Here is a 19985-nt window from a genome sequence, read left to right as displayed (position 1 = left end):
AATACTATAATATATACCAATCATACTTAATCTCAAGGTTCAGATAAAAAAAAACCCCCAAAAAAAAAACAACACATTATTATGTTCCAATGGTACTTACAAAAGGAGTCACATCAGTAATTTGAATATTTTTCCACATTCAATAGACCAACATTCCTTTTAGGACGTAAATCATTTCATCCATGTTGTAAGCACTGTACGCCTATAAATAATTCATAAAGGAGAAAATTCCTTCTAGTGACTCCTCTTAGAACTCCTCTTTACCCTTTATTCAATGAGGAGTCACTAGAAGGAATTTTCTCCTTTATGAATTATATACAGGCGTTCAGTGCTTACAACATGGATGAAATGATTTATGTCCTAAAAGGAATGTTGGTCTATTGAAAGTAAAAAAATATTCAAATTTCTGATGTGAATCCTTTGCAAGTACCCTTGGATCATAATAATGTGTGCTTTTTATCTGAACCTTGAGATTAAGTATGATTGGTATATATTATAGTATTGTTGGATTATCTTTATAGTAATGTGCCCCACCCACGTGAGCCTCTCTTATTTTCTGTTTTATTAAATGTGTTTAAATTTTCTATTATGTACTGGAGATTAACATATTCTATGTTTTCTACAGTATTAGTGCTTTATCTCCTCAAACACGCGGTCCTGAAGAAGCTAAATGAGAAACACGTTGATCGTTAAAGATGGATGAGATGTGAGCATGCTTTATGTACTCATGCACATTATATGCTATGAGGAGTTTATACATTTGGGGGTACTCCCCATGGTCTTTTTAATAGGGCATACAGTATATTCATATGTGTCCAGTTTTATATTTGTCAAAATAAAGTTTATATATTTTTTTATTACAATGTGCGGTCTCGTGTGGTGCCTATAAAGTCCACCTTTGTACCTTCTAGTTTTCTTAGAGGTAATTCTATTTTCTATTCATATGCAATTCGTTTATTTTTCTAGTAAAAAAAAATCTTATACTATCTACTAAAAAAAAAAAAAAAAAAAGGGGGGGGGGGGCAAATATTAAATGCATTTGCTCAGCCATCATAAATTCTGACCATATTTTGCTGAATACCTTGATATCCTGGGATCATTGGCTCCATCTAGTGGCCTAGTTGTGGTATTTTTTCCAAATACCTCAAACAGGAGAGTAATGCAATATGGCCACTAGATGGAGCTGACGTTCATAGGAAATCACTGTATTAAGCAAAATATGATCAGAATTTGTGAGAGCTGGACAAATGCTTGTGAAGATCATCCACGTTTTTTTATTTTTATAAGTAGATCCCTTGGTGTTTAGGATTTTCACCCAATGTCACAATATTTTGTATATGATGCAATGCTTTCCAGTTGCGGTAGTAACATTACATTATTTCACACATGGACTCCTCAAGCAGACGTACTCTGACATTCCTGTAGTTTTCCCAACTATCACACTGCATGCCATCATGAACACTCTACAGCTAAAGCACCTAACCCAACAGACATCGCTGCTGAGTTGTGGATTCAAATTGTCCACAGGTGGGCTGATCATCAGCCCCTATACACACTTCATGCAAGTGTAGCCTGGTGATTTAGAGGGCTTCTTTTGCATGTACAAAATGAAAAAAAAAAGTCTCTAAATCACCTTGCTATGTGTGAAAGACTGACAATCCATTTTTACTTGCAACTTGTAGTAGAGGGGAAGAATTGAGCATTTTTGGCTAAATGGGGCCCTCCAAAAAGCGTCTTAAATGTGTGCTTTTCCAAGTGCTCCCATTAAAGTCTGTAAAGCCAAAAACATAGATTTTGCCCCAAAGAAGCTTGTGTACTTCTTTGAGCTTCATGCAATGGGCCATAAATGACAACACAGTGTAAATTGTGGCTCATCAGTTTTTTAATATTGTATTTAGCAGAATAATATAATAAATCATCCAGACATATAAAGCACTCACCTTCTGAAGAGGACATTTTACACTCTCCGGCCGATTCTTTTTCTGGCTGGGGCTGTGAAATAGAAAATGTCAAATTTAACAAATGTGTCACACTGGATGACAAACCTTTTAAATTGTCCTAAACATATCATTATGGAGATTTAATATGTACACTGTGGGCAACACAAAGGTTTCCCCACAATTAGCAAGTAAAATAATTAGCGTAATTTAAAGAAAACCTGAAGATTTTGGTGAAATAGTGGAGGTTGTACATTTCTGTCCATGTTTCAGGCACATCGCATTGCCAGCACCAGGATTGGTTAGGGTGTATTCATTCTCACATTTAGTAACACAATAATAATGTGTCAACCAAACATTTCATGTTCCTGATGTGTCTGTTTGTTTGTTATACCATGTACTTGTACTCCTGCTCTCTCTGTATTACTTACTTTGTGTGAAATCACTGGTGTTTCTGCCAGTCTCTCTGCTTTCCTATTAAAAGCTGACCACACAAGCAGAACACAGTGTGGTCAGTTTTCTAGCTGTGCCAAGAACTCAGATTGCTCTCTTCCAAAGAAGAGATTTCTAGCTCACATGCTTCCCCTCCACCATGCGCAGCATTTCACTAGGAAGCCCAGTGTATTGCTGTTTCTCCTCCCCCAGCTCCTTGAGCTCCTTATGCATCTGAGAACAGATGGTATGTTTTTACATAAAAAAAGGTGTATATAATTTTTTTTATCTATACACATATTTTTACCTTTTAAAGTGAGGGTTTACATATAATTTAAAGAAGTATATGTCGTCTGAGTTACTAATCTCAATGTTCACCGAAGTTACTTTCATAACCTGATTAACTCGCATCAGAATTGTGCTTTTTTGATAACGCCTCCTCAAACACACTGTGGTTGGTTTACTTAAAGCAGTAGTAAACCACAAGAAAAAAAAACTAAATAATGGACCCCCTGCAGGTTTAGGTGATAATGAACTATGCACCGCATACTAGTTCATTATGACAGACTTACCTGCACATGGAGTCTTCCAGTGCAGCGCTGTCACAGCTCCCTGGTGCCGCCATCTTCACCCAGTTTTCCATTCCTGGTTCACAGGCTCCGGAAGTATGAATGCCTGGCACGATGACGTCACTCCTGCGCAATCATGCGGGAGTCCTCTGCTGCGACACGGAGCAGTGACATCACTGGCTGCATGCTCTGTGATTATCTGCTAAGCAAGTTTAGGAGGTATTCGCTGTACCTACAGGTAAGCATTATTGAAGGCTTACCTGTAAGTACTACAACTTACAATGTGGACTTTATGTCCACTATAAAGGGTTAGTTCACCTTTTCAGAAAAAATGAAAAAGTTGAGTACTGTACGCCCTTCCTACACCCTGGTTCCCACTGCACTTCCCTCCATGGGTGATAAGCTGTCTGTGTCCATGCTGCCTGTGTAGTGGTCCAGGGATCTGAAATCTCCACTCCCCTATCTCTTTTCTTTGCAGCACTTCTGGGAGTGATGCTCTATGCTGGCGCTGAGCAATCAGAATCACTCTGACCAATCTGCAGAAAAAAATGGGGGAGTGGGGAATGCAAATCCATGGAATGCTACACCGGCTGCATGGGCACTGACAGCTCATCACTCACAGAGGTAAGTACAGGTGGGAAGAGTGTATGGTGTTCATTCACCTTTACATTCCTTCTGAAAAGGTGAACACTAACTGCAGCAGAGAACATTCAGGTCACCAACTTGGCTCCAGAGGAATCCACTGCTGACACTGTTTGCCAAAACTCAACTGAGGAAGCCAAAATCCTTTTGGGAGAATGTAGTGTGGACAGATGAAACCAAATTACAGTTTTTTGGTAAAGCCCATCATTCTACTGTTTTAAAAAAAAAAGCAATGAGGCCTTTAAAGAAAAAAATACAGTCCGTACAGTCAAACATGGTGGAGCTTCAGGCACTGGATGTCTTGACCGTGTGCATGGCATTATGAAATCTGAAGACTACCAAAAGAGTTCTGGGGTGCAATGTAGGGCCCAGTGTCAGAAAGTTGGGCCTCCATCAGAGGTCATGGGTATTACAGAAGAACAATGCCCCAAAGCACACATCAAAAAGCACCTAGAAATGGTTTCAGACAAAGCGCTGGAGAGTAATGGACTGACCAGCAAGGAGTCCAGATCTCAATCCCATAGAGGACTTGTGAGGAGATCTCAAAAGGTGAACTAACACTTTAACTGCAGCAGAGAACATTCAGGTCACCAACCTGGCTCTGTTTTCTGGAAAGGCTTTGTAAAGTGAAATTTCACTGAGCTCATTAAAACAGTGAATCTGTGTTCACTTGGAATGCCCAATCACATGCAAAAATCAAAATAAAATGTTTCTTGACCGGGATCGAACGGTTGAACACAAGTGTATCTGATTCAATATGTTAATTTAACAGTTTCTACCATGTAAATGATAATCTACTAAGCACACGTACCAATTTTCCATCCTTGGGGTTACCCGAATCTTGTGGCGAATCAGACTGGATGACTGCAGCTGGAAGACAAAAAGGCAAAGGACCTCAAATGTTAACCAAAAAAATATGTGTACCCAAATAGTAGAGCCCCTTCAAAGGTCATACCACATCCCTAGACTCCAATCTTTTTGGCTCACCAGACAGCATGAGACATTCAAGGAGTTACGAATACCATAGTGGTGTATAAAAGTTCCTCTAATACAATACGATCCCACTGGGTATTGGTATAGTATTTTGTGCAGTGCTTAGATAATATATACAGCAACTACTCAGGAATACAATAGATGGATAGGGTAGCGTATACAGGCATATATCTTACCTAAATACTGTACATCAGTTTATAATAATACCTAATGGGAGCACTGTTGCTTTTTTTTGAGTAATTTATTATTTATTTATTACAGGTACTTCTATAGCGCTGTCAATGTACGCAGCGCTAGCTATATATATATAAAATATATATATTGTACATTCACTCCAGTTCCTAACCCTCAAGAGGCGTACAATCTAAGGTCCCTAACTTACATTCATACACATACTAGGACCAATTTATGCAGGATCCAATTAACCTACCAGCATGTCTTTGGAGTGTGGGAGGACAGTGGAGAACCCGGAGGAAACCTACGAGCCACAGGGAGAACATGCAAACTCCAGGCAGGAGGTGCCATGGTTGGGATTCGAACCAACGACCCTAGTACTGCCAGGTGGAAGTGCTAACTTAGCCACTGTGCTTCCTTTATTAAATAAAGTGATTTTTTTTAAATAAACTTTTATGGTATTCGTGGCACTTTGAAAGTCTCATGTTGTGTGGTGCTACAAAAAGATTAAAACTCTTTATGTCTGGAGGAAAATAAATGTAATCTCCAAACATGGAAAGGTTTCTTCACAGTGAGAGCTGTGAAAATATGAAATAGACTCCCTCAAGAGGTGGTTCTGGCCAGCTCAGTGGATTGCGTTAAAAAAGGCCTGGATTATTTCTTAGATACACAATATAACTGGATACTAACATTTATAGATAAAGTTGATTCAGGGAATATCCGAGCGCCTCTCAGGGTTCAGAAAGGACTTTTTTTTCCTGCAGGAGCAAATTGGATTGTGCTTTGCTGGATTTTTATGCCTTCCTCTGGATCAACTGTGGGTATAGGATTATAACTTTTTTTTTTTGTAATGGTTGAACTGGATGGACTTTAGTTTTTTTTCAGCCAGACTAACTATGTAACATGAAGCAATATTACCCTTCTTATGGTAGTTTATAAGTAATAGATGGTTACCTACCTTCCCTGGGAAAATACTGCTCCAGGTTACCTCTGGTGCTGACCACATGACCAAAAAGCCTAGGCATCAAGTGGCTCATGAGATTTCTGCTGAAGGAAAGAATCAGCCACTCTGGATATTGACTCTTAGGCCTCATGCATGCTTTTGGTGTTTTTTTGCCAAAGCCCCTGAACTCAACTCAAAAGCCTATGGTGGACATTTGCAAAAAATGGTGCAGACAGAATCTGGTGCAGCTGTGCATAGTAACCAATCATCTTCCATGTTTTAGCCCTGGTTCACACCAGGTCAACTTTGAAATCATGTGACTTAAAGTGAAGTTGCACAATTTCAAAGTTGGATGACAGTGCGACTTGGGGTCCTACTTCATGCACAGATGTCTATGCAAGTCGCAACCCAAATCAGGAAAAGTAGTGCAGGAACTAAGGATTAGAACAGTTCCATTGCTGATCATTACATGTGATTGGTCATGGGGTCTGAACAGTCAAATCGCATGACAAGTCACATCAGTGTGAACCAAGGCTTGTCAAAGCTTAATTGAACTGTTGCTAGTAAAATAAACATTCCAGTGCACATGAGGCCTTATAGCAGAGATCACATGACAAATGCCAAGGTTTTTGGTCAGGTGGCCAACACTAAAAGCAGCTTGGAGCAGAATATTCCTCCAAAACTGTGTTGCATGTTTTGATTGTATCTGTCCATTGTGGGCAGCCTTAGCAAAGAGCTAAAATTTGGGGCACGTTCGTAAAGACAAAATCCGACCACCAGGCATTTAGATCACACATAGTCACTCGAGCATTACACTCAGAATTTTGTTCCTTTACCCTCAATGGCAGTTTCGCTGGGATTTTCCACCATGTTGTCCTTCTCTCCCGAATCTTTACACCCCGATTTATCTGGCTCCATTATCAATGATTCCATTTCTGCTCCTGTCACATTAGAAAGCATTAAAAAGATTGTCAGGGTGTACAGTCATATCCAAATATATTGGCACCCCTGCATTTCTGTCGGATAATGCACTACTTTGCCCAGAACATTGTTGCAATTACAAATGTTTAGACATTCTCATGTTTATTTCTCTTGTTTGTATTAGAGTAACAAAAAGCCAAATCTGACACATTACACACAAAACCCCCAAAATGGAATGGACAAAATTATTGGCACCTTCTCAAAATTGTAAGAAATAATTGCATTCCCAGTTTGTGATGCTCCTGTAATTTGTAATTTAACTCACCTGTATCAATTAACAGGTGCTGACAATATAGAAATCACCCTGGCAACCAGATAAAATGGGGAAAAATTGACTCAAACTTTCTGTTGTGTGTCTATGTGTGCCACATTGAGCATGGAGAAGAGAAAGAGCAGCAAAGAATTGTCTGAAAATTTGAGAACAAAAATTGTGGAAAAGCATGGACAATCTCAAGGTTACAAGTCCTTCTCCAGAGATCTTAATGTTCCTGTGTCCACCGTGCGCAATATTGCCAAGAAGTTTACAGCCCATGACACTGTAGCTAATGTCCCCGGACGTGGGTGAAAAATTGATCAAAGATTGCAACTTCCAGACAAATTCAAGCTGGCCTACAGGCACAGGGTACCACTGTGTCAGCTCACACTATATGTTGCCATCTGAATGAAAGGGACACTATGGAAGGAGACCCAGGAGGAAGCCACCGCTGACACAAACATAAAAAAGCCAGAATAGAGTTTGCCAAAACTCAACTGAGGAAGCCAAAATCCAGTCAAACATGGTGGAGCTTCAGGCACTGGATGTCTTGACCATGTGCATGGCATGAAATCTGAAAACTACCAAAAGAATTCTGGGGTGCAATGTAGGGCCCAGTGTCAGAAAGTTGGGTCTCCATCAGAGGTCATGGGTATTACAGAAGAACAATGCCCCAAAGCACACGTCAAAAAGCACCTAGAAATGGTTTCAGACAAAGCGCTGGAGAGTACTGGACTGGACAGCAATGAGTCCAGATCTCAATCCCATAGAGGACCTGTGAGGAGATCTCAAAACAGCAGTTGAAAAAAGGAACCCTTACAAACAGAGACCTGGAGCAGTTGGCAAAAGACGAGTGGTCCAAAATTCCAGTAGAGAGGTGGAAGAAACTCAATGATGGCTACAGAAAGCGATTAAATTATTTTTCCCAAGGGATGTGCTACCAAATATTAAAGTGAGGGTGCCAATAATTGTTTCCAGTCCATTTTTGGGGTTTTCCATGTAGTGTGTCAGACTTGGCTATTTGTTTCTCCACTTTTTTGTGTCATACCAATACAAACAAAAGAAATAAACATGAGAATGCCTAAACATTTGTAACTGCAACATTTTTCTGGGTGAAGTTTCCAATGGATTCAAAGTATTCAAATCAAATTTTCCAAAATATCACACTGATCTGAATTCATTGTGAACAGGTGGTTCTATGCTATTTGAAATTGGGAAGATGACTATATTCTCTCTTTTCTATTCTGATCTATTCTATTTTTTCTATTCTCTTTTTTATTTTGTTCCTTTTTCTATTATATTCTTTTTTATTCTATTGTTTTATTCTTTTCTACTCTATTTTTTTTCTAATTTAAATTTTGGAAGACGACTATATTCTATTCTTTCTATATTATTCTATTGTAATTTATTATATTCTGTTTTTTTTCTATTATTTTCTATTCTATTTTATGAAATTCAAAAGACAGCTGTATTCTTTCTATAGTATTCTATTCTAATTTATTATATTCAAATCTTTTCTATTCTTTGGTTTTCTATTCAGTTTTATTCTATTCTTTTTGAAATCTGAATTTCAGAAGACAACCATATTCTATTTTATTCCATTCTTCTTGAAATTTGAACGTTGGAAGACAGCTATATTCCTTCTATTTTTTTCTATTCCATTTGAAATTCAAATTTCAAAAGAAGACTATGTTCTATTTTATTCCATTCCATTTGAACTTTTCAAGATGGCTATATTCTGTTTTATTCAAATCTATTCTATTCAAAATTCAAATTTCAGAAGATGGCTATATTCTAATAATAATACACACAGTCTCTAAAGGAAATCAGCAATAGTCAGCAATATGTTTACAGTTAGAATGGTTTTCAAATTTGATTTGAATTTCAGACGAAATTTAGCTTTGTAGTTTAGGATTCATTTAAATTCGTTATTACTGTAATTCGGAAAGTAGGATTCATCCAAATCTCCGAATAATGAAAATTTTGTCCGAATTTCGACTCAAAATGAAATGAACCGCACAAGTTTAGGTGAGAGGGGCACACTAGAGAGGGCATGAGGCAAAAGAGGAAAGTGGGAAGGAAAGAGAGAAGGTGAAAAATAGTAAATAAACGCAAATAAGAAAGCCCTTATTTTAGGTTTACAGATCCTACTAACACCACCTGCTCCCCCACTTTATGGAGAACTTTAGAGACATAAAAGACTCCCTCGGAGCTGCTGGGTGGATGAGACCCATTCTACAGTGCAGGTTTAGATATGCCACCAGTTATTCAGAGAGCAGAGAACACAAGCAATCTCTTAATCACAGCATTATATGCTCAATGTTTTTTTATTGTGGCTTACGTGCCCCCAAAATATTTTGGAGTCAACACTGGCTGCAGAAAATCCTCTTTGCATTCATCAGGGAGAGTTCTCTAAATTATTTACACAAAACTCCACTTCCATCATTAACAGCTCCCTAAATGTTTGTGTCACATCTGTTTATAGGAAAACATTCAATAATCTCAATTTAATCTGCTATATTTTGCCTTACCTGGTCCCTCACCACCCCCTGCCTATCCGAATTGACGTGCAAATGAATTTTTGCACACTTTTTTTTTTTTTGCCCAGTGACATCTGAGTCTGATTCTCTATGCAATGCGGGAAGATAGTGGCTAGTGGGAGGGGCCATCAGGGTGCTGCACATTCCTGATGACATCACAACACCCTGCCTCAGTACTCCTCTCAAAAGCCCCCAGCTCTGATACAAGCATTGTGATGGCTCTCGGGAGGAGTTAAGCAAATATCAAAGTGTCTTGATAGGTGGATGTCAGTCTGGAGGAGTGAGTGTTCCTAGGCAGACTGTATTTGCATACAAACCACCCTAGGCAATGCCTACATATGATGCTGAGCCTCTGTGATCTAAAGAATTGAAAACCAATGAATGAAAGGGGCAGACAAGGGGTAGTAAGGATGGGCAGGAAAGTGTTAATTGATGCTGGGCATCCTCCAGCCAGGAAATGAGGCAGACACTTTGACTTGCTGCAGTTTCTAATGTAAATTGTGAGAAACTCACAGTGTGCAGTGAAATCAGAGTAAGCCATTTCAGTACAGGAGAGAAGCTCATACAACTGGAGAAGGCTGGAGTTAGGCTTCACATGTAATCTCAATGCCTTGAAGTACATAATAATGATGCACCTGAAAACTTTGTTGAAGAGTAAATCTAAAGCCAATTTATTTTAGGTTTGGATAGAGTGATGTGAACTTAGAACCCGTCAGGGTTTTGTTTGCTGTCTGTATCCCTGCTGGGGAAAATGATTCTCTCTTTGTCCTGGTGACTATCATCACCAGGAAATAAAATGATGGGAAATACAAAATGTTACAGTTGTCATCAGAACGGGAAATTAGAGGAAATCCTCCAATGAGGACACATTTTCTGTTGACAACTAAGAGGTAATTTCTCCTCAATTTAAAGAGCTAACTTCTTACTTCCGGTTGGGTCTCCGAACAGGAAAGGAAATTAAATTTCCGCTATGGTATACAGATAGCAAGAAACAAAAATTAAAGCAGAACTCCGGGCAAAAAACTTCTTTACATGTCCTTGTTGCCGATTTTCTACCTTCACTGAATATGTCATCCATCTTCTGGCTCACTCGGTAGTTGCTCTGAAATGGCCTATTCATTTTTAACACTAACCATCAGTGGTCTTTGGTTTCCTGTTTTTAAAAGACCAGTGGCTGCTATGCCTCCTATTCCCCCAGCCACTGGTCTTGGCACATCCCTTCTGTAGTTCTTTCTCCAGGAAGCAGTGATGTCATTCAGCCCCACTTGCAGTGGTTGGCGGACCAAGACTCTCAGACACATTCAACATGTAAAGGCCTAATGTACCCGCCCACATTCACTACAATTCCCTGCGGTTGATGGGAACTGTAGTTTTCTTTTACTGCAGAGAGAGGAGAGGAGAGGATATGATGTAATCCCAGCTGTTACACCTCCTCCTTGGCAGAGCAGATACGGTTATCTTTTGAACTACAGAGATGAGGTCATGAAAATTCAATTAGACTTTTCTCCTAAATGGTAAGGATTTTCAAAATGTTATTAACGGTTTAGTGTTTTGTGTAGGGGGGTGTACTAATGGCAGTTTTTTTTTATCCTATCCCAGAGTTCTCCTTTAACCATTCCCCACACCATCCAAAACAAAAAAAAAAAAAAAAAAACAATTTTTGGATTTACATCCATTTTACCCCCCTTCCTGACCTAGCCATTTTTTGCGTTACGGTGCTGCCTTAATTAAACTGACAATTGTGTGGTCATGCAATGCTGCACCCAAATTAAATTTACGTCCTTTTTTTCCCTATGAATTGAGCTTTCTTTTGGTGGTATTTGATCGCCTCTGCATGTTTTATTTTTGGCACTTTAAAAAAGAAACAAAACAATTTTGAGAAAAAAAAACCTATATTTTTTACTTTTTGCTATTAAACATGTCCAGTAAAAAATTTTAAAAACCAAACACTTCATCATAAATTTAGGGCAAAATGTATTCTGCTACATGTCTTTGCTAAAAAAAAATCCCAATATGTGTAAATTAAATTTGTGTCTACAAATGGCAGTATATATACTGGGATTTTTTTTATTTTTACTAGTAATGGCAGCAATCAGCAAATTCTAGTGGGACTGTGGCGGGCATTCTGGCACTGAGGGGAACTGACTTGGTGCTACTGACATCCCCAGTGACACCAATACAGTGATCAGTGCTTAAAAAAAAAAAAAAAAAAAAAAAAAAAAAAGCACTGACACTGTACTAATGGCACTGGGCAGGAAGGGGTTACCATGCGGGAAGATCAAAGGGTTATGTGTGCGCGGTTTCACTGTAAGCTGTGCCTGTGTGCTTCACTGTAAGCACACTGTTTTGCATGGCTGTGCTGTGCACAGCCATCCAAAGCAGCGTGCATGAGCTGACAGGGAGGAGAACTGTTTTGTTTACTTCTCCTCCCTGTCGGAGATGCTCGTGAATCACTTGCCGGGACCCGGTGATTGACAGCCACGGCCACGAATGGTGGTGCGGGGTGGGCACGCGCCCCCTACCCGGAAATGCAAAATCATGAAATCAGGTACATGATTTTGCACACCCCTGCTGCCCTGTAGCAGTAAATCTCCTACAGGGCAGTTGGGAAGCTGTTAACCACGTCCCCACTGCCCTATAGTAGAACTACTGCTACAGGGCGGCAGGGCTGCGCAAAAATCACATATGTATATACACACACGTGCGTCATCCTACCTGCACCGCCAATGGCAGCTATGGATGTCAATCACTGGGTCCCGGATGGAGATTCCCCACTGGCACCCAGCGATAGCCGAGTAAAATGGACAGGGGAGAGACCTGTGTGTAAACAACACAGGTCTCTTTCCTGCCAGCGTATATTTCTCTGCACAGCAGAAAGACACATAGCAGCATGTTTCCCTAGCAAAACACACACACAGCACATGATGTAAAACAGCACAGTTAACCCTTTGATCGCCCCAGATATTAACCCCTTCCTGCCAGTGCCAATAGTACAGTGTCTGTGCTTTTTATTAGAACTAATCACTGTATTAGTGTCATTGGAATGTCAGTGGCAGTTAGTCAGTTTCCACCCAGTGTCAGAATGCCCGCCGCAGTCCCGCTATAAGCCGCTGATCACCGTCATTACTAGTATAAAAAAATGGAAATAAAAAATCCAGTATATATACCGCCATTTGTAGACGCTATAACTTTCACATAAACTAATTTGGGATTTTTTTTTCGCCAAGACATGTAGCAGAATACATTTGGCATAAATTTATGATGAAATTAGATTTTTAAAACATTTTTTACTGGACATGTTTTATAGCAAAAAGTCAAAAATGTAGTTTTTTTCAAAATTGTCGTTTTTTTTGTTTATAGTGCAAAAAATAAAAAACCTACAGGCAATCAAATACCACCAAAAGAAAGCTCTATTTGTGGGGAAAAAGGGATGTAAATTTCATTTGTAAGCAGTTTTGCATGACCGTGCAATTGTCAGTTAAAGTAACACAGCTCCGTAACACAGAAAATGGCCTGGTCAGGAAGGAGGGTAAATCCTCTGGAGTGCAAGTGGTTAATAGGCTTCAGTAAGAAGAGCTATTGTAACATTGTAACCATGTCCCCAGTTATTGTAACATTTATCTGTAGAAGTATGGTTACACAAGGGATATTCTGGAGAGGGATGAGTAGACATAGCACAGTGTGAAGAGAACCATTACCAAGAATGAGAAAGATTTTCTAAATTTGAATCAGTAAAGCACCCCAGACACAGCACATCACAAGGGAACGGAGCTCAAAACAATTCACTGAATGTCTTACCAGGTGCTGGCGACATGTCATCTGAAGAGCTGTGATAGAAACACACAAGACCTTGAGTGATAGGGGAACAAGTGAGAACGACTACAATTGTATAAATGATATCAAGTATTTCTATAACCTTGTATTGCCCACAGCTGCTGGTTCATGTTCCCTGATCTCCTGAAACACAAAGCAGAATCACAATTTACTCAGTAGTTTTGTACAGAGTGCAACATTTTGCACATCACAGAATGCACTCTGGATGCGTTTCAGTGCATTTTGTACACATTCTAGAGGTGTTTTTTTTTTTTCAGGTTGAGCTGATACCATTTTTTTTATCTGCACATACAAGTACTGACACTTTCAATTAAGTACCAATACCTTTGCAGTGCAATTTGAGCCCATACAAAATGAATGGGCTCAAATCGCACTGCAAAGAATCGAATGCGATTTGAACAGGAATGTGGAGTGATTCCTGTCTAAACACATGCAATTTCCCCACCACTCCTCTGTGATCCATCCCACTTTAGAAAGACAGGGAAGCGACATGAAGTGTAGCAATGGGCATGCAAACAGGTTAAAAAGTTATCACATCTCGCACGTTAAAAGTTTTTAATATCTTGCATGTCAAATCCAAAACTGGCCACTTGTGATGCTCACAGGGCTGGAGGAGACCCCTGTGGGTATAGGGTGCAAGTGATGTCAGCTTGGGAGCGGGACAACTATACCTCTCCTCTCCCTGTGAGCAGAGCAAGCAGCTGGTTCTGGATTTGACATACAAGATATTAGGCACTTTTAACATGTGAGTTGTGATAACGACAACCTGTTTGCCCAGTACTGCACTTCATGTTGCTTCCCTGTCTTTCTATAGTGGTATGGACCATACAGGAGCGGGGGGGGGGGGGGGGGAAATCACATGCGATTTGGACAGGAATCGCACCACATTCCTGTTCAACTTGCATGCGGTTCTTCTCAGTGCAATTCACAGCCATTCATTTAGCATGGACTCAAATTGCACCGCATAGGTATTGGTTTCGGGTATTGGGAACATTTGCACAAGTATGACTACTCATGCAAGTACTTGGTACCTGCATCAATACCAACATCCGTAGTGGTGCAACCCTAGTTTTTTGGCTTTTTGTTTTTTTAAATTTTTCTTCATTTTCCATTTTCATTCATTTCACTTTCATTCTCTTTCATTTTCTTTTTTTCTTATGCATTCCAGTTCAGTTCTTTGCAGAAAAAAATACAGAATGTTCTACTTTTGTTGACTGTACTGGAATGCACTGCAATGGCATAAACATTGCCATTGGAATTCATATAAACTACTGCCTACTGTATATGCCTCCAGTAGACCTGATAGGCAGCCCAACATAGGAGGCTGACAACACTGCTGCTAATTAAGAGGCAGGGCTTACCATTGTCAGCCTGCAACAGGAAGTGCGGTTACTGGTAGGATCTCCAGTTAAAAAAAACTAAGACAATTGCACTTTATTTATTTTGTGAATCTGTTGCAAAGTGTAACTAAAGGCAAAACATTTTTTTTAAGTTTTGAATAGAGTGGAGATGGATTAGAATACCTGCCAGTTTTTATTTCTGGCTGTGCCCCCATTAGGAAGATTCACCCCATTTGTCCCGTTTACTGTGGTCAGTGAAAGCAAAAGAAAATCCCAAATTTTAGGTGACATCAGAACACTAATACAGGGAAAATCTTCCAATGCCAATACTAGTTCCGGTGATCCTGGTGACACACCAGAAATCCCTCACTTCCTATTTTGGCTATGGGACAGGAAGTGAAGGGAAATCTACCCAATGGGACACAGATGGCAAACACTGATGGGGATTATAGCCCCCCACCTTTACTCAGTGTAACTGAAAGGAAAACTTTTTTTTTTCCATTTTGGACAAAGAAAACTGTATACAGTGAAAGTTGATGCCAAATATACCAAAAAAAACCCCCAAACATTTAGGGTTTATACACAACTTCTGTTACTAGCCTGATGTGCTAATAAACACGTTTTTCTGCATTATGTAACTATAACAAGATTTTAGGGGACCAAAAAAAAAAAAAAAAAAAAAAAAAAAAAGAATAGAAATCTTTTTCTTTAACTGATTATATACAAAGTTATAAGTCTAATAGGGCAACATTTTGATTCTGAGAAATAAAGCAGCATTAAACCCAAAACCAGTATATTACAGCTTGCCATTATGTGGTGGTTGCATTAGTTTTCTTTTAGGCTTTTTTTTCCCCGTTTCCACCTAGCAATCTGACCAGTAACACGCCTCCCATATTAGAGTGCTTCCACTCTGGATGAATAAACACAGGGGTAACATTTGGACAGCAGCATTGTCGATCTGGGGGGGAAGGAAGTGTTAGTGTATCTAAATCTGCTAGTACATCTAACAAATATAAGCCAAACTCCAGCTCACACTTCATAATCAGTTACAGCAAACCTTTATTTTTCTTTTGGGATAAATGTTTTACATAAATAAAAGTTGATCATGTAAGCACACCTGCCAGTGTTAAATGGTATGTCTCGTCTGATACATCTGGAGGAGAGCTTGTTGTTTTGAAAAAACTTACTGTCTGGATCACCAGATGGAAATAGATGTGGTGGCTGAAATTATTTTCTTTTTTAGGCTTTCTTCTAAGAAATGGTAAGCTGCCCTTTAATAAATATTTGCTTTTGGGTTTAATACCGCTTTAATCCAAATCCCCACTGGAAGGACGGGGATCAGGAAGAAACCTTTTTTTGTGAAAGACTAAACATGATGGCCATCGGTCTTTTTTTTTCAGCCATATCAACTCTGCAGCTATGAGAGGAGTAAATCATCCCCTGATGCAAATCAATTCTATTTATTGTCAGCTAATTTGAATCCTTTCCTGTGAAAGTACAGAAGAGCCATTGTGTGTGAGGAGGCGCGAGGCACAGGAAGAGACTCCAATCAACGCTGAAAGGGACAAAAATGATAAACGGTATATCTATGAATAATGTATACAGAGACATACACACAGTCGTATGAAAAACCAACTACACCCCATGGAAATGGTTGAGTTTTTCAACATATAAGAACAGGCAAATGTTATCTAATATCTAATTCTAATAAGTACCTACAGGTGATGGCGATCTCCTCGAATAAGGACACAAAACTATTTTTTTTTAATGAATGTCCACAAAATTATTAATAGATGGTTTATATCCTTGGCATTAAAAAGCTGGCATTGCTCGCTTTATATATTTTTTATACCTATCCACCAGTAATTAAACGCTTCTAGATGCACAATTCCTTAAGTTTCAATATATTTGTAGGTTTTCCTTGCAGGAGCTACCCATTTGAAACCCCCCTATATCATTTCCATGGGGATCAAATTGGGGCTTTGACTAATCCAGTCTATAACTATTCACAAAAACATGGCAACCAGTCCAATTTATAACTAACCTTTGCAGTAAGGTGCACATGGAAGTGTTTGACACAAACAAAAAATTCTCAGTACAGTTACTAGCTAGCCTGAAAATAAACAAGTTGACCCTGTCTAACAATTTTCTTGCGGTAGATCGGCCCTCCTGTGCCAGATCAAGTATATGTAGGTGATCTGGCATTTCCGGGTAGGGGGCACGTACGCTGCCACCCCTTTCGTTCTGTCATTCACTACAGCATAAGCTGATCAACAGGTCCTGGCCAATGATTTATGGCCAGGACCTGCTGATCAGCTTAGCAAAAAACAGTTCATGGCCCTGTGTCTACCAACACAGGGCTTTGAATGGGGGGAGAGAGCAGCGGTGTGGACATTTTTTTCCCTGCAAAGCAGAGATAAAGCAGTCATGTAGTAGTAAAAGCAGCACATATTACACACCTTACACTTGTTAAGCACACAGTTAACCCTTTGATTGCCTCTAGATGTTAACCCCTTCCCAGCTAATGTCATTAGTACAGTGACGGTGTATAGTATCAGTGTCACTGGAGAGGTCAGTGTCATTTAGTTAGTTTGTACCCAGCATCAGTTAGTGTCAGATTGCTGGCTGCACTATCACTGTCCCACTGTAGGTCACTGATCACTCCCATTACTAGTATAAAAAATAAAACAGATAAAAATTCCAGTATATATATACCATCATTTGTAGACACTAACGCTCATACAAACCAATAAATATATTTTTTTATACCAAAGACATGTAGCAGAATACATTTTGGTCTACATTTATGAAGAAATTAGATTTTTTTAATCAGACATGATTTATAACAGAAAATATCAAATATTACCATAAACAAAGTCTATTTGTGTGAAAAAAAAAATGATAAAAATTGAATGCATGCACAGTGTTGCATGACTGCACAATTGCCAGTTAAAGTAGCGAAGTGCTGAATAGCAAAAAAAAAAAAATTCCTTGGTCATGAAGGGGGTAAAATCTTTCAGAGTTGAAGTGGTTTAAAAAAAAAATGGTGGGGTTACTAAATGTAAATGATTTATTTTTACCTTAATGCAGCAAATGCATTAGGTAAGAAACCTTTAGCCTTTACAATAACACAATAGCACAAGGGCATCGGAAAGCATCCAATGTGCCCCCACATCAAATCCAGCGAACAAGCTATACAAAAAGATGGCAACCACCCCAATTTACAACTATCCTTTGCAGTAAGGTGCAAATGGAAGGGCTTTGCACATCACAAACAAAATATTATTCAACATACATACCTGATAGCCTGCAAAAAAACCCCAAAAAAACAAAAAATGAAAAAACCCCCATAACAATTGACCCTAACAATTCACATTATTTACAGTTAGTTGCAGACATTTGCAGATATATATGGAATGCCTCAGTGCTCAGGCTCCTCCTGTGTATACTTTGGTCCCAACGCTATATTTGAGAGTCTCCAATTTGGAGCACATATAGCGGTGGATAAATTAAGGGGCAGGTTTGCCCAGAGGACAGTCTATAACCCTCCATTCCTTCTTCATGAACCGTTCCTTGGTGGATTTGCTAGGGTACTTTGGATCTGTACCTTTGATGTCACTTCCAGCTCAACTTCAACTTTTGGACAGATTGCCTCATATTGTCAACAGGCACACTGATATGATGCAGAATATTTAGTTGACCCAATTACAAGCTTCTGTGGCCCTGAAGCATCAAGGCAACCCAAAACATAACTATTCCACTACCATGCTTCACAGTTAGTATGAGGCTCGGTCTTTGGTTTGTGACAAACATGTCTACTGTTACTGTAACCAAACTCTTAACTCTGATTGCTCAGCCCACAGCACATTGTTTCAGAAGGACTATTCTTTGCCTAAATGTAATCTTGTTATAGCGTTCTTTTTTTAGACAACAGGGGCTTTTCTTAAAGGTTGAATTGATGCAGCCTCTTTCCAATGCAGGTGCATGGTCTTTGACCCCAACTGATGCAAGAGGTATCTGAACAACCCTCTATGAGATTTTGGCTTTTTGGAGACTTCTTTTAGCTCCAAAAGGGTCAATTCTTGTGCTGAATTTACAGCGAAAAGGATTTCAATTCATTTGGTGACCCTTTAAAATCCCTTGCCAAAATTGATTATAAAGATCTTTATGTTCATCCGTGTGACTAATTGTTACAAATAAGGTAACCTATTATATTGTTTAACTTTTGTGAATTGGGCCTATTGTGGCAAAGCCCTGTGACTACTTCTATCCTCTGGGCTGCTGATGGTAAATACCAGCAATCTGCAACTACATCATCAGAGTGGGGGCATCCACAGCAAGTTAGCTGGAAATAAATCTGGCACAAACCAAAGTTTTTTGATACCCTCATTAGACCTGTCAGTAGAGTTTGGGTCAAACCTCCCACAAATCAGATCATTATTTTCCTAAACACAAAAATACAAGTAACGGTGTAGCTGGTTTACACAGACTGTAAAGCGATCCATCTGCTTGCCTTCCGCAGCTCTGGAGGAATTTGTATATTTAATTTTCTCTCCTTTATGACTCCATTAAAGGCATACAACTGACAGCAAGATTTACCCTACTTAAATAAAGGCTGCATGTTCCATCGCTGCTTAAACTGTGTTTGTTTTAGACCTAATCTTCTAGAGGACACTTCAGATTATTACATTACGCAGAGATCTCAGAGAACGCATAATTCCCAACTTTGGGACACAAGATCTTCATTTAAAAAAAAACTTTGTCTGAAAAGGACCATAAATTAATCAACACAAATGCTCAATTTATCATTTCTGGGGTCATATCACCTTATAAGATTATACTCAACTTTTATAGGAGTGCAATGTGGGATTTAGTATTACTAGTATTTAGAATTACTTGCATACTGTATATTTAAAGGGAAATTAACATTTAGCACATATACACCAGAATATAATCTAATACTCAAATTTATGATACCTTATAACAGGTTTAAGAGAGCTTAAACTGAAGTTCAGTCTGATTATATTTTGACTTCCTTGGTTCCTTCTCATCAACATGCAAATTACATTTTTAAATAAAATAACTTTGCTTACTCTACAGACCGTATTTTAGATTCTGTGACAATCACTGGATCTCTGTGCTTCTCTATGCAATGGAGATTGTGGCTGGCTGGAGGGGCCATCAGGGTGCTGTACATAGCTTCCTGAAAAAAATCACAGCACTCCTATCCAGAACCATCAGACCTGATGCAAGCAGATGACTGTCCCTTGAGAACAATTATTTAATCATCAAAAAGTGGTGATGGGTGGGCATCAGTCTAGAGGAGTCGGTATTCCCAGGGAGGATG

The 19985-nt window shown here is 39.2% G+C and overlaps 1 protein-coding gene across 1 annotated transcript in view; it reads right to left on the bottom strand.

Moving 5' to 3' along the window:
• IRAG2 (inositol 1,4,5-triphosphate receptor associated 2) overlaps positions 1 to 19985 on the bottom strand; it is a gene marked incomplete at its 5' end in the record, with an annotated part of 68597 nt that overhangs the window by 22287 nt on the left and 26325 nt on the right. The window contains 5 exons of the mRNA XM_089663592.1: positions 1941 to 1992; positions 4392 to 4450; positions 6527 to 6631; positions 13263 to 13291; positions 13381 to 13421. Coding sequence (XP_089519718.1) covers positions 1941 to 1992; positions 4392 to 4450; positions 6527 to 6631; positions 13263 to 13291; positions 13381 to 13421 — 286 coding nt within the window. The remainder of the gene's footprint in view (positions 1 to 1940; positions 1993 to 4391; positions 4451 to 6526; positions 6632 to 13262; positions 13292 to 13380; positions 13422 to 19985) is intronic.

The sequence above is a fragment of the Staurois parvus genome, unplaced genomic scaffold (assembly GCF_062004578.1).
Source record: "Staurois parvus isolate SC_StPar_1 unplaced genomic scaffold, SC_StPar_1.0 ptg001726l, whole genome shotgun sequence".
Classification (NCBI taxonomy): domain Eukaryota; kingdom Metazoa; phylum Chordata; class Amphibia; order Anura; family Ranidae; genus Staurois; species Staurois parvus.
This window is presented reverse-complemented; position numbering and strand designations above follow the sequence as displayed.